At 45.1% G+C, this 16,224-nt stretch overlaps 1 protein-coding gene across 1 annotated transcript in view; it reads left to right on the forward strand.

Annotated features, from left to right (window-relative positions):
• The first annotated feature begins 3,366 nt into the window (after positions 1–3,366).
• LOC120053420 (junctophilin-3-like) overlaps positions 3,367–16,224 on the forward strand; it is a 30,979-nt gene continuing 18,121 nt past the window's right edge. The window contains exons 1-2 of the mRNA XM_039000545.1: positions 3,367–4,244; positions 15,342–16,131. Of these exons, the coding sequence (XP_038856473.1) occupies positions 3,863–4,244; positions 15,342–16,131 (1,172 nt within the window). The 5' untranslated portion in view covers positions 3,367–3,862. The remainder of the gene's footprint in view (positions 4,245–15,341; positions 16,132–16,224) is intronic.

Genomic DNA, 16,224 nt, shown 5'->3' on the forward strand with positions numbered 1-16,224 from the left:
ATTTGCCATACCAAGCGGTGATGCAGCCAGTCAAGTTGCTCTCGATAATGCAACTGTAGGACTTTTTGAAGATCCGAGGGCCCATGCCAAATATTTTCTGCCTCCTGAGGGGGAAGAGGCGCTGCTGTGCCCTCTTTACAACTGTGCGGGGTGTGTGTGGACCATGTTAGGTACATAGTGATGTGGACAACAAGGAACTTGAAGCTCCCGTTCCACTACAGCCCTGTTGATGTGAATGGGGGCGTGCTCGGCACTCCGTTTCTTGAATTCCACGATCAGCTCCTTTGTCTAGCTGACATTGAGGAAGAGGTTGTTGTCCTGGTACCAGACTGCCAGATCTCTACCTCTTCTCTATAGGGTGTCTAATCGTCGTCACGGATCAGACCTACCACTGTCGGGTCATCAGCAAACTTAATGATGGTGCTGGAGTCGTGTGCAGCCACGCAGATGTCGGTGAATAGGGAGTACAAGAGGGGACTAAGCGTGCACCCCTGAGGGGCCCCAGTGTTGAGGGTCAGCGTGGCAGATGTGTTGTTGCCTACCCTCACCACCTGGAGGCGGCCCGTCAGGAAGTCCAGGAACCAGTTGCAGAGGGAGGCGTTCAGTCCCAGGGTCCTTAGCTTAGCGATAAGCTTGGAGGGCACTATGGTGTTGAACGCTGAGCTGTAGTCAATGAACAGCATTCTCACATAGGTGTTCCTCTTGTCCAGGTGGGAAATGCAGTGTGGAGTGCAATAGCGATTGCGTCATCTGTGGATCTGTTGGGGCGGTATGTGAATTGGAGTGGGATCAGGGCATCTGGGAAAATGGTGTTGAAGTGAAACATGACCAGCTTTTCAAAGCATTTAATGGCTACCAACGTGAGTCCTATGGGGCGATAGTAATTTAGACAGGTTACCTTGGAGTTCTTGGGCACAGGGACTATGGGGGTCTACTTGAAACATGTAGGTATAACACACTGGGTCAGGGAGAGGTTGAAAATGTGAGTGAAGACACTTGCCAGCTGGTCAGCACATGCTCTGAGTACGCCTCCTGGTAATCCGTCTGGCCCTGCGGCCTTGTGAATGTCAACCTGTTCAAAGGTCTTGCACACAGTCATCTGGAACAGCTGGTGCTCTCATGCATGGTTCAGTGTTGCTTACCTCAAAGCGAGCATAGAAGGCATTTAGCTCATCTGGTAGGCTCGCGTCACTGGGCAGCTCGCGGCTGTGTTTCCCTTTGTAATCTGTAATAGTTTTCAAGCCCTGCCACATTCGACGAGTGTCAGAGCCAGTGTAGTAGGATTCGATCTTAGCCTTGTATTGATGCTTTGCCTGTTTGATGGTTCATCAGAGGACATAGCGGTATTTCTTATAAGCGTCCGGATTAGTGTCCCGCCCCTTGAAAGCGGCAGTTCTAGCCTTTAGTTCAGTGCGGATGTTGCCTGTAATCCATGGCTTCTGGTTGGGATATGTACGTACTGTCACTGTGGGGACAACATCGTTGATGCACTTATTAATGAAGCTAGTGACTGATGTGGTAAACTTTTCAAGGATGAATCCCAGAACATATTCCAGTCTGTGCTAGCGATACAGTCCTGTAGCTTAGCATCCGCTTTTTCGGACCACTGCCACTGGTACATCCTGTTTGAGTTTTTGCTTGTATGCAGGAATCATGAGGATAGCGTTATGGTCAGATTTGCCAAATGGAGGGCGATCTTTGTATGCATTTCTGTGTGTAGAGTAAAGGTGATCTAGAGGTTTTTTCGCCTCAAGTTGCACAGGTGACGTGTCACACCAGCCTTCACTTGGCTCCCCCTCCTGTCCACCTCTGGCGTTTGGCGTCGCCGGGCCTTCTAGCTGCTGCCGAACCAACTGCTGATAAACGCCCTTCACTCATCATCCCCAGACTTGTCTCGTCATCATCACACACTACTGGTTCCAATCCCCACTCTATCACAGTGTATATATACTCCCTCTGCCATTTGTCTTTGTTGGTCATTGCAAATGTTACTTGTTTTCCTGAGAGGAATCTCTCCTACTATTTCCTGAGTACTTTATATTTTGCACTTTGGGTTCACCCTGTGCCTTTCTTCATCCAAATTGAGGTTAGTGATCGCTGTTCTGATGTCCAAAAGCTATTTTTGGTCATAGGAAACAATGGCAGAAACATTATGTACAAAAAAAATAGATCAGCGCAAAAAAGCACACAAAATAGCAGAATTGGTCAGGAGCGCGTAAAACGGCTGCTATCCATTGCAGCGCCATTTTGAAAAGGAGAACATGACCTAGTCACTATGACCTTGTCACCTTCACCTTGTCATAACATAGAGATGTTTAACTCAGCATCCTCTTCATCTGTATCTTTCAATAATGTCTTAACTTTGGATGTTAAAATGTAAATCATTTAAGTTTGGTATGTCAATGTTATTCCTCTGATATCATGTCAAACTAATGTGCATTACATTATTATTATTACAGTATTAAGAGTGTTTATGGAGGATTACCTAACATAATGATTCAACAGATAATACTATCTAATACTATCTAATCTAATACTATCTAATAAATACTATCTAATAAACAGATTTACCAGTCTCTATTTATTACCATATAATTTTCTTACATAATGATTAAATATGTTTTTATGCACAGACCAGCGATGGAGAGGTGAAAAGGCTAAGGCATGCAAATAGAGCAGAGCATGCAAATAGGAAAGCAATCTCTGCTCTTCAGGGCTGCAAAAGAGAGGAGAGAGGCTTGGATGTTATGCTGCTTCTGTCTCTTTAAAAACAGGAGCATGTATGTGAGGGGGAGGGGGTGTTGGCTGCATTGGAACAGTCCTCCTCTAATGAGCAGATTTGAGAGACACCAGAGAGAGAGAGAGAAAGAGAGAGAGACCCAACCATAAGGAGAGAAGGGGGGAATAAGACAACAACCGAAAAGGCAGATAGCGATACATAAAAATTAAGAGCATGGCGCATTAAGAGGAGGAAAAGCAGAGATAAATCTGGATTTCTCACCAGGAAGGGAACAAGAATAAAAGCATCAGCATCGCTCAACCTTAAGGACACTTAAGGACTTGGATGAAAAAAGAGAGAGGGAAAGGGAAAAGAGAGGAGGAAAATAATCAGATCACTTGTTTTTTTTCATGGTCCGTGTGCGCACTTGCTGTTGGTGAGAGTGTACGTATGTGTTTGTGCATATGGGAAGAGACTGCATTGCTGTTCACTAGCAGAGGCATCAGGAGAGAAACAAGCTGAATCCCTCTTTTTTCTTTCTCTCTCTCTCTGTTTCTGTATTGCACTGTGCGGCAGGAGCATGTTGGGTGGGTTGGGTACAGACGACAAGCTGAGCCAGCCAAAAGAGATGGATCTGTAAAGCTGTAAATGGTGTCGGATCTGGCCAGCGGCTGACTGTTAGCTGTGTTACCTGGGGTTTCTAGGTGGAGCCTGGTGGTGCTCAGCTGCCAGGGAGCGCTAAAGAGCGGCTGGGAGAGTGCCGGAGGTGGGGCCCTGCGTGGAGGGAGGGGGCCAGAACCCAAAACCCGGAGAAGGAGGGTTTTCTGCATTTGTGTCAGTAGGGAAGACACATGGCTGCCATAGGCCTTTTCCCATTTGTGAGCTGCGACTGTAGGAGATTGGACTGGGAGTGACAGTGAACCACAGCTCCAGGAGAATGGTCTGAAGAGGCTCCCGCTGCTCCGGCCTCACAGGAGGGACCCTACAATCTGGGGGCTACTTTTCCTTTTCTTCTTTAAGTCAACCCAGGGGATTTGTATGTGTGTCTTCCTCCCCCTCACACCTCATCATCACCAAGTCCGCCCCCAACTGTGTTTTTTCTTTTTTTGAGATTTGGGGGATTTGCCAAAACCTATTTCATGCATGTCCACTGGGGGCAGGTTCAACTTTGATGATGGGGGGTCATACTGTGGCGGGTGGGAGGAAGGCAAAGCCCACGGCCATGGCATCTGCACTGGGCCGAAGGGCCAAGGCGAGTACTCAGGGTCCTGGAGCCATGGTTTTGAGGTGGTGGGGGTGTACACCTGGCCCAGTGGGAACACCTACCAGGGCACCTGGGCGCAGGGCAAGCGCCATGGGATTGGTGTTGAGAACAAGGGCAAGTGGGTGTACAAGGGGGAGTGGACAAGTGGATTTAAGGGACGCTACGGCCTCAGGGAGAGCACCGGCACCAGCGGGAAGTACGAGGGGACCTGGAACAACGGTCTTCAGGACGGATACGGTACGGAGACCTACTCTGATGGAGGTAAGACCCAGACTCAGACTGAGTCATGTTATGGCTGAGTAGTACCCTCTGTGTAAGGCATCAACATATGGATGCCTTACACACACACACACACACACACACACACACACACACTCACACACACACACACGCACGCACGCACGCACGCACACACACACACACACACACACACACACACAAAATTTAACTGTCTCCTGCTTCATTATTCTCCTGTCACTCAGAAACTAATCTCTCTTTCTCCGTCCATCTGTCATTTAAGTAAGCAGTTCCGCTGCTCGAGCTGCTATGGGAGATACATTAAAGGCCCAAATTAAGGCCATCCGGACTCTGCATGCAGTCGGAGAGAGAGAAAGAGATATTCCAGATTACCTGTACAGCCATGAATAGGAAATAAGCAGTCAGGGTGAAGTTCCCATAACCAGACAGAGAAACTCATGGTGAACCTGGCTGGGCAATCTGGTCTCAGAGCATTTTGTATCCTTCTGTACGTAAATCCGAGACGCTCCATTTAGTATGATATGTTACGTTTTATATGGTATGTATTAATTTGTTTATATCCATCACCCATTTCATATGATATGTTACGAATTATAATGTTATGCTAAAGTTGTCTCAAAGAACTCGCAATCTTTGAGTTGCTCGACTTTCGCATTGTATGCCACCTATCCACCACAACCAACAAACCTACTTTCATTTTTTTTAACCATACCAAGTGTAACATATCATACTAATTTGTTGGTCTCGGTGGAAAAGGAGGGCCCAACAGGCCCCCATTAACATCGACGGGACTGAAGTGGAGCGGGTCGAGAGTTTCAAGTTCCTTGGTGTCCACATCACCGACAAACTTTCATGGTCCAAACATACCAAGACAGTTGTGAAGAGGACACAACAACACCTTTTCCCCCTCAGGAGACTGAAAAGATTTGGCATGGGTACCCATATCCTCAAAAGGTTCTACAGCTGCACCATCGAGAGCATCCTGACCGGTTGCATCACCGCCTGGTATGGCAACTGCTCGGCATTTGACTGTAAGTCGCTACAGAGGGTAGTACGGCCCAGTACATCACTGGGGCCAAGCTTCCTGACATCCAGGACCTATATACTAGGCGGTGTCAGAGGAAGGCCCAAAAAATTGTCAAAGACTCCAGTCACCTAAGTCATAGACTGTTCTCTCTGCTACCACACGGCAAGTGGTACCGGAGTGCCAAGTCTAGGACCAAAAGGCTCCTTAACAGCTTCTACCATCAAGTCATAAGACTGCTGAACAATTAATCCTCCCTGACTATTTACATTGACCCCCCCCGATTTGTTTTTACACTGATGCTACTCGCTGTTTATTATCAATGCAAAGTCACTTTACAAATTACCTCGACTAACCTGTACCTCCGCACATTTACTCAGTACTGGTACTCCCTGTATATAGCCTCGTTATCATTATGTACATTTATTGTGTTACTTTTTGATTGATACTTTTTTTTAACACTCATTTATTTAGTAAATATTTTATTAACTCTATTTCTTGAACTGCATTGTTGGTTAAGGGCTCTTAAGTAAAGATTTCATGGTAAGGTCTACACCTGTTGTATTTGGGGCATGTGACAAATACAATTTGATTTGATTTGATATATGTTTACTATGTTACGGCTAGTCTATGAGACCAGGCTGGGCTGGGAGAGATCCAGTTCTAAGGCCATAAATACTCTACACACTTTGAAGATGACAGTGATGAGAGCCTGGAAGTCCTTACTATACCCCAAATACACACATACTCTCTCCTAAGGTGGATTCCAGATCCATCCAGATATATTCATCAAAACATTTCATATCACAAAACAAAGGTACTAAAACAATCACCCAGTTAAAGGACATAACTGTCTGTAGAATAGTTTGAATTATTCTGGTGAAACCTCCTGGTGCAACACCATTGTTAAGCTTATTTAACTCTCTAGCACCTTATACAATCATGCACCCAACCAGCAGCCCACCCAACACTGGCTGAACGAGGAGAGAGAGCAGGCTAATGAGGACAGAATATGCAGAACAGATATGATACAGTAGTATATCCACAATGATAACAGTTACAGTATCCACTCTGAAGAGAGCACTAGGCCTGTGAGGCTTTGTTATAATGAAATGAGTATGAGATGTAATAGAGATAAATGGATTTGTAGAAGATAAACTGGTAGATAAAGATGTATGAGAATGAGGAATAGTCGATTATTGTCGTATGAGAGACACTCAGATACTTGATATCTACAGTCAGTATTCATTATGTAACACTTCAATGTGTTCGTAAATCAGTCAGTGTCTTTAAAAGACACCAGTATACTCCTCGTGTCTGTAAGCTACAGCATGTTTTGCCAAACAACAACGTTAATCAGCTGATTACAACATCCATCATCATAAATAAGAAATAGTCTCGCATTCTACCCCTGATCTGTGCTCACACATGTTGCATAACCTCCTTATCAAACCACAACTGAAAGGAGGAAAAGGATCTATGCTCTGAGCAGTTGTTTTTCTGTCTCCCTCGTGCCTCACTGCCTCTGTCTCTGTACAGTAAGTTGCTGTGGAAACCCACAGACACGCAGCAGGTCAGCGTGTCACAGGGGACTCAGTGTTCCTTGCTCTGATTGGCTGGTTGACTTTGCTAATGGTGTTTACTTATTTGGGCACTAATCTGGCTGCTTAATCACAATCACAGTAGACAGTGACAGAGAGGAGGGAGGAGTCAAAGCTACAGGGAGGTTAAAGTAGCATTGTCTTTCCAATGTCTTACCCCTCAGATGGAGTCAGACATTCTATACTGCCAATGGCCATGGACTAAGGAACCCATCTAAGGTATCTAAGGAGAACACTTCAACAGTCTGTGTAAAAGAGAAGTTAATAATTGTCATGTAGCTAATTTACAAGTGTTTCTGATGGTTGCTGACACTCCATTTTACACCATCAGTCACATGATAACGATCAAAGTGATTGCTGATTATCACATACTATGTGATTGGGAGTAAAACACACTCACAAAACTGAAAGCTACAGGAAACTGCCCTGACAGTTGTCTATCTGGATATGAGTCAACCTGTTAAACCTTACAGTACAGTAGCCTGTATAATGTGATCCCTGACCTACATACCAACATGGTTTGTTAAGAAGTGGTTTGAACCATGTAGAGATGTGGAGGGGTCTACAGTTTGTAGATCGTCAGCTGATTTATGTTGTTATATCATCCTGCATGGTGCGTTATCGAAGTTATTAAAGTACATATCTTGTTGCTGTTGAACCAGATTATGCTATGAGGCCAAATAAATAGCATGCGCAGTTATTCAAAATTATGAGCACGATGTAAATCAATTTTGTGATGTACAGGGCAATTTTGGGAGAATTAGCGTTCAAATGATAAATCAATAGTCTGATGTTTCTATGTGTTAATAATCCTTAAATGGAAAAATCTAAGACAGGGGCACACCATCACCTCTCTGTGACAGAAAAAGCTCAAAACCAAATCCCGGATAACATCCGTAGTCGATTTAAGCTTACTGAGAGATTTAGCTTTTAACTGCAGCTCATTTTGAATGTTGACGTTTTTGCAACAGTTTTGCTAGCTGTATTCTGTCCTGGATTTCAGTCTGTCTGTGTCTGTTCTAGGCAGAAACCACTTTATGTCACAAAACCTTTTCCCAACACTTTCCCTGGCTGCCACTACTCTTGCTCAATTAAAACTGTAATCTGTCTGATCTAAAAAAAAATAAGTGACTTCAACAACAAAACGAGGTAAATTGGTCGAACATTTTGCCATTTAGAAAAAGTTCTATATATAATTGAATTAAGTTATATCTATAAACGTTTTATATATATATACACTATATATGAAAGTATGTAGACACCCCATCAAATTAGTGGATTCGCTATTTCAGCCACACCCGTTGCTGATAGGTGTATAAAATCGACCACACAACCATGCACTCTCCATAGACAAACATAGGCAGTAGAATGACCTTACTCAAGAGCTCAAAGTGGCACCATTATAGGATGCCACCTTTCCAACAAGTCAGATCGTCAAATTTCTGCCCTGGTTAACTGTAAGTGCTGTTATTGTGAAGAGGAAAGATCTAGGAGCAACAACTGCTCAGCCGTGAAGTGGTAGGCCACATAATCTCACAGAACGGGTCTACCGAGTGCTGAGGCGCATAGCACGTAAAAATTGCCTGTCCTCGGTTGCAACACTCACTACCGAGTTCCAAACTGCCTCTGGAAGCTATGTCAGCACAAGAACTGTTTGTCGGGAGCTTCATGAAATGGGTTTCCAGTGGTGTAAAGCTTGCCGCCATTGGATTCCGGAGCAGTGGAAACGCGTTTTCTGGAGTGATAAATCACGCTTCACCATCTGGCAGCCCGACAGACTAATCTGGGTTTAGCGGATGCCAGGAGAACTGTAAAGTTTGGTGGAGGAGGAATAATGGTCTGTGGCTGTTTTTCATGGTTCGACCTATGCACCATAGTTCCAGTGAAGGGCAAACTTAACACTACAGTATTCAATTACATTCTAGATGATTCTGTGCTTCCAACTTTGTGGCAACAGTTTGGGGAAGGCGCTTTCCTGTTTCAGCATGACAATGCCCCCATGCATAAAGCAAGGTCCATACAGAAATGGTTTGTCAACATCGGTGTGGAAGAACTTGACTGGCCTGCACAGAACCCTGACCTCAACCCCTTCGAACACCTTTGGGATCAATTGGAACGCAGACGGCGAACCAGGTCTGATCGCCCAACATCAGTGCCCGACCTCACTAATGCTCTTGTGGCTGAATGGAAGCAAGTACCCGCAGCAATGTTCCAACATCTAGTGGAAAGCCTTTCCAGAAGAGTGGAGGTCATTATAGCAGCAAAGGGGGGACCAACTCCATATTAATGCCCATGATTTTGGAATGAGATGTTCGACAAGCAGCTGTCCACATACTTTTGGTCATATAGTGTACAATTAGGAGAGCCTAAAGATAAATAATCCACTTGTCTAGAGAGAATTTGAAATCAGTTTTTAATAAAGCAGTCAAATTTAAGGTGTGTGTTGCAAGTCAATGGTACCTAAATGAGCATTTTCCAAATCATGTCCAAATCATCTATAAGTAACTTCATTGAGTTAAACAGACCGTTTTAAGATACGTTAGGATGATTTGGCGCAATAATGAAAAGAGGAACCTTACATCAAAACCCCATAATAGTGGGGATATTAATAGTGAGATGTGTAATGCCATTTTGTTTCAATATTTTATACATTTAATTAAAATAAGATACCTAGACTTCAGTTTTTAAGATTTAATTACTAAAAAATGTACCTGATAGATGGGCAAAATGCCCAATTTCTATTTTCCTTTATCGTTTGTTTGCCTAAGCGTAACCATCACCAGATTTTTTTTAAATTCTCCAAATTCCGAACTTTTTTGTGTCAGCAATTAGACATTTTTCTTGAAGAGAGTTGCTCCAAACTACCATACAGCCCTATCTTACTACACTGTTGTGAGTCATGTTGTTTACATGCACATTACTCTCTATCTCTCTCTCTATATATATATATGTAGAGAAAGTGAAAGTGAAGTGAAATATATATATATATATATATATATATTTCACTTTCTCTGTCTGTCTCTCTCACTCTCTCACACACACACAAACATACAAGTCTGAAGTGCAAGTGCTGACTTTGTAAAATATGAATAATTCATGAAAGAGACAATCCAAACACACTTTCTGCCATCCTCAATTTCCTCTGTTATGAATTTAACTCACAATGCGGCCTATAATATCAAAATTAGATTCATCATTTGATTACAGATTTAGTAGGCCTAAACTTTGAAAAAGACGTGCCATCTCTGTTGGAGTGAATATACAACAGACAAGTTTAACCTAGAAACAGAGGAACACATAACTATTATGAATTCAGACCGAGGGTTGGTTGGCGCGTGATCTAATCAGGGTTTCTCTGATGTTTCCGCGTCTTTGATCGTTCCACGTTTAACCATTTCCATGCTGTCCCCTGTACTGCTGTTGTAAAACCCATCTCACAGCCCTCAGGCGGAAAACCTCCACCGAATTCGTTTTAACATCTGAGTTGCATAGTCCATAGAAAACCAATACGCAAATAAACGAGAGAGGATTATTGTAGTCAGGCTACATGCATCACATACTAGGCCGAATCTGAACGCCGGCAACATGTGACACGTTGTGAATTAAAATATATGTTCAGAATCCTAGATGTTTTCATAGCTGTGGGGAAATTGAATAATATGCTTGCCTCACCGATTATTAACACGACTGAGAGATGCCTCCACAGCGCGGAGTTTTCTACCACAGCCACATTAACTGATGAAACTAGCGTCAATCTGAATTGAAATAGGCTTTCCGACATCCTGGTCGAGCTGTAAAGGCACATACACGCGTGGGAAACTGTTCAGGCAAACCAATGATGAACGTGCATCCATCCACCCCCACAGAGAGAATGCTATCATTTCAGCACCTTGGAGAGCTCCAATGACAATAGGCCTACACTTCGGGTCACGATGCAGCTTCATTAAAACATTCCTAAAGTCTATAAGGCTACACAAGGATGACACAACTCAAGTAAGCATATAATATGTTTTGCTTGATGTGGAATGATTCATGGCATGTGTAATGACAGGATTTTTATGTCAATGTCAAAATTAAGCCAGAAGGAAAATGTCACTGACATTTCAGGAGCACTTGATACTTTGAATTCAATTAACACACATTTGTTCAAAGTATATTCAGGTAGACTACTGTATTTTTCTCTGCTTGATGTGACATTGTATTTATTTTGCCTCATAATTAATGTTCATGTGTGCAAACTTGCATCAGGCATTAGCCTAGCTATGCTTTACTAATGGCTGTAGTGAGATACAAGTAATGGTGAGATGATGATCCCATGGCTATGTCAATGGATTGCCAAAGAATCAGAGTTTACATTCGCTGCTCTCTCATGGGAGAGAGAGATGTCCCTTCTCAACTTTTTTAAAGCTTGACCTCCTTCACTGAGAAGTGTTCTGCTGTTGCAGGTCGGGGACACACCAGTCTTTATTTGTATTGTTATTCTTTTTTTTTGGGGGGGGGGGGGGGGGGGGGTACACACAAGTCTTTCATTATGACCTGATTCTAGCTAATGTGTCTGCCAGCTATAATAACAACTTAATATGCTGTGGACCTAATCAAACTGTCAAGAGAGGATAAGTCACTTCTCTGTGTATATGGACTCTGTTGAAACCAGACATAACCCAAGTTATTTCAGTCTGGACCTTATTTCAGCTGTGTCGCAAAAGCTAAAAAAAATTATTTTTAAATCAGACACAGAAGAAGCACTCATACTTCCTCCCTCCCTCTCTCTCTCTCTATCTCTGGAGTGTCTGTGCTGGGATCAATTAAATCAAATCAAGAGCTGGAAAACAGGAAGTGATCCTAGATAGATAGATGTGCCAGAGCAATGCTGGAAGGCCCTAGCTTAGCTTTCTCTCTCTCTCTCTCTCTCTCTCTCTCTCTCTCTCTCTCTCTCTCTCTCTCTCTCTCTCTCTCTCTCTCTCTCTCTCTCTCTCTCTCTCTCTCTCTCTCTCTCTCTCTCTCTCTCTCTCTCTCTCTCTCTCTCTCTCTCTCTCTCTCTCTCTCTCTCTCTCTCTCTCTCTCTCTCTCTCTCTCTCTCTCTCTCTCTCTCTCTCTCTCTCTCTCCCTCTCTCTCTCTCTCTCTCTCTCTCTCTGGGAATATCAGTGTAATCCTATCAGTTGAGGCCTGTGTTTGATCCATCATATGGCACACAGCTGTTGACTGATAGGATCGGGCGGGTGTGCCCAGATGTTGGCCAGCTGTCTCTGTGACGGTCAGACGTGTGTGGAACGGGGGGAGGTATGACAATGATTAAAAGCTCCACATGAGAGATATGTTAGAGCTTGGTCTTAGTCTTGCCCTCTCTCTCCCTCTTTCTCTCTGCTCTGTCTACCTATTTCACTCTCCCCCCGCACACACTCAAACACACAGAAATATACAATGCCCACCCAGACTGCCAGGCCTGTTTTGAAGAGTAGTAGGTTTCAGTAGGTTTCCATCCTACTGTGGTAGCAGCAGTAGAAGTAGCATCAGTAGCAGCAGTAGAAGTAGCAGCAGTAGCAGCAGTAGAAGTAGCAGCAGTAGAAGTAGAAGCAGTAGCAGCAGCAGCAGTAGAAGTAGCAGCAGCAGCGGTAGCAGCAGTAGCAGTAGCAGCAGTAGAAGTAGCAGTAGCAGCAGTAGCAGCAGTAGGAGTAGCAGCAGTAGCAGCAGTAACAGCAGTAGTAGCAGCAGTAGGAGTAGCAGCAGTAGCAGCAGTAGAAGTAGCAGTAGTAGCAGCAGTAGAAGTAGCAGCAGTAGCAGCAGTAGTAGCAGCAGTAGAAGTAACAGCAGTAGGAGTAGCAGCAGTAGAAGTAGCAGCAGTAGAAGTAGCAGCAGCAGCAGCAGCAGTAGAAGTAGCAGCAGTAGCAGCAGTAGAAGTAGCACCAGCAGTAGAAGTAGCAGCAGTAGCAGCAGTAGAAGTAGCAGCAGTAGCAGCAGTAGCAGCAGTAGGAGTAGCAGTAGCAGCAGTAGGAGTAGCAGCAGTAGCAGCAGTAGCAGCAGTAGGAGTAGCAGCAGTAGCAGCAGTAGGAGTAGCTGCAGTAGCAGCAGTAGCAGCAGTAGAAGTAGCATCAGTAGTAGCAGCAGAAGCAGTAGAAGTAGCATCAGTAGTAGCAGCAGCAGCAGTAGAAGTAGCATCAGTAGTAGCAGCAGCAGCAGTAGAAGTAGCAGCAGCAGTGTGTTGCTGTGGGGGTGGGGATATCCCACACTCTCTCTGCTGTTGCCTCATTGAGCCATCCAACCTTGTGCATTTCTCTGACATGTCAGCCCAAAGATAGCAATGAAGGCAGAGAGGAAAGGGGAGAGTGTATGTGTGTGTGTGTGTGTGTGTGTGTGTGTGTGTGTGTGCGTGCGTGCGTGCGTGCGTGCGTGCGTGCGTGCGTGCGTGCGTGTGCGTGCGTGTGCGTGCGTGTGCACGTAGGGTTGGGGGGGGGGGGGGGTGGGTGGAGAAGGAGTGATACAAAAACAGATGCAGAGATTGGTTGGGATCCTTATATGGGCCTACACAGATGTAGGATCTAAATTTGAGCCAGTTTGCTACAGCAGGACAATAATCATGTAGCAACAGGAAATATTAATTATTATGAGGATTATAATTAATGGACATTTTTGTAGGGGTTGATACATTTTTCATAAGGGAAAAATCAAGTCCGAAATGTCAATGTGAAAATTACTAACTTCAGAAGCCTTTTAAAACTTCAAAATACACTACAAGTTTTCGGTACAGTTCTCCTGCAACAGGGTGATCAAATTAAGATCCTACATCTGTATGTGTGCTGATTCCACACTTAAGCAGCAAATTCTAGAAAGCTTGCTGCAATGAATCACCGAGCAGAAGAGCTGTTACATCAGAGGGTTTGCTCAGTCATTGGCAGCAAGGAAAGGATGGAATATAGATAAGACAGATGAATACTTGTACATAGATGGATCCTATAGGTCCAGCAGTCCTCACAAGGATAGTAAAACAAGGAAACATTTTGTCTGTCCCCACAAAGAAAAACGCTATTTTAAGCTTAGTGTTTAGGGTTAGGGTTACAATTAGGGTTAGTGTTACAATTAGGATTAGGCGTTAGGGTTAAGAGATAGGGTTAGGTTAGCGGTTAAGATTAGGGTTAGGGAAAATATGATTTTGAATGGGAATCAATTGTTTGGTCCCCACAAGGATTGTGTGTGTGTGTGTGTGTGTGTGTGTGTGTGTGTGTGTGTGTGTGTGTGTGTGCGTGCGTGCGTGCGTGCGTGCGTGCGTGCGTGCGTGCGTGCGTGCGTGCGTGCGTGCGTGCGTGCGTGCGTGCGTGCGTGCGTGCGTGCGTGCGTGCGTGCGTGCGTGCGTGCGTGCGTGTGCATGCGTGCGTGCATGTGAGAGAGAGACAGAGAGAGATGCAGTGAATTGTCTTAGATTTCAGCACTACAGAGATATCCAACAGATGGACCTATACTGGAATGGGAAATAGAGAAAAAGAGATTAAAAATCCTCCGACATCTTTAAAATATAAACTACTAAGGCAGTGTACTGAACAAGTATTGGGCCTTTTCAGAGATAAAATAGACTTAGAGAGTAGTTCACAATAGGAAACAATGCTACCTATCCCTATAGATATGTCATGTATTGCATCGGGCTGAAAATCTACCATCAAACTTTTGACATAATATAGCACCACTGAATTGAGTTATGGAATCCAGTGCCAAGTGGAACCTCACCTTTGACCCTAGCCAGTCAGGGTCAGTCCTTTGTTACGCTGTTCAGGCACCTAATGTCCATTTGCTACCTCTATATAGGAGCACACTGAGACATGATCAATCAGAGAGGTTGGCAGACGACATGATGACCAGCTGCCATACTGGACATTTCAGGGAAAAGAACATTACATTATTTTGTTGGCAATATGACCCCTAAATAACAGTGCTGACAGGTAACGGGATGGACATAGTGATAGAAAACGGGATGGACATGTTGATAGATGTTATGAGTGCTCTTCACTTACTATCTCGCCACAGTTTCACTCATACATATATTGATGACTGGGATACAGCCTGGGATGCAGTATTTTTACTTTATATCCTTAGTATAGTAGTGTTGGTACTGGCGGTATTAGTAGTGGTAGTAGTAGTGGTATGTTTGGTTGTTGTTATTATGGTAATACTGCATGGTTTAGTCCCTAATTGAAGCACTTGAACTTAGTGTCTCAGGTATGATGTAGACAATGCTGGAGGGGAAGAGTGTGTGTTCAATCAGCGAGTATTACTGTAATAGGCTGTAATGTCATCAGCTGAGTTCCGACACAGACAAATAGGGATTTACACATGCTAGACTCTGCAGTATGTTCATTAGCTCCCTTAGGCACATACCTCTATCACTAGTGTTGTTGTTGTATTGTGAAATATAAAAATGAATAATTTATTGATATTCTGTTATATCATATTGGTATGCATTGTGACCTTTCTCTCTCTCTTTGCAGGTACGTACCAGGGCCAGTGGCTGGGGGGGATGCGACAGGGATACGGCCTGCGGCAGAGTGTGCCGTACGGCATGGCAGCCGTCATCCGCTCTCCGCTGCGTACCTCCATAAACTCCTTGCGCTCGGAGCACAGTAACGGGATGGCTCTGCTCCCGGACCGGGCCGGCGTGGCGTGCGTAGGTGGGATGGGCTCCGCTGGCAGTCCGGCCGTGTCGCGGGGGGGCTTTGTGCTCACGGCACACAGTGAGGCAGAGTTGCTGAAGGGCAAGAAGAAGGGTCTGTTCCGAGGTCGCTCCATCCTCAGCGGACTCAAACTGAGGAAGTCCGAGTCCAGGAGCTCTCTGGCCAGCCAGCGCTCCAAGCAGAGCTCGTTCCGCAGCGAGGCGGGCATGAGCACGGTCAGCTCAGTCAACTCCACCATCAGCCTGGGAGAAGGCGAGGCCGAACTGGCCGCTGCCGAGGACGATGTGGACGCCACGGCAACAGAGACCTACTGCGGTGAGTGGAAGAACGACAAGCGCACGGGCTTTGGCGTGAGCCGGCGCTCGGATGGCCTGCACTATGAGGGGGAGTGGGTGGGAAACAAGCGGCACGGGTACGGCTGCACTACCTTCCCTGACGGGACCAAGGAGGAGGGCAAGTACAAGCAGAATGTCCTGGTGAGCGGCAAGAGAAAGAACCTGATCCCCCTCAGAGCCAGTAAGATCAGAGAGAAGGTGGACCGGGCTGTGGACGCGGCCGAGAAGGCTGCAGACATCGCCAAGCAGAAGGCTGAGATCGCCATGTCCAGGTAAGCCCCAGCAACAGGCCCATGTGGCCTTCCTTGTAGGCCTTACTAGGAGTAGGAGTAGGGCCTTATTATAAACTGGGTGGTTCAAGCCCT

The sequence above is a fragment of the Salvelinus namaycush genome, chromosome 9, assembly GCF_016432855.1.
Source record: "Salvelinus namaycush isolate Seneca chromosome 9, SaNama_1.0, whole genome shotgun sequence".
Classification (NCBI taxonomy): Eukaryota; Metazoa; Chordata; class Actinopteri; order Salmoniformes; family Salmonidae; genus Salvelinus; species Salvelinus namaycush.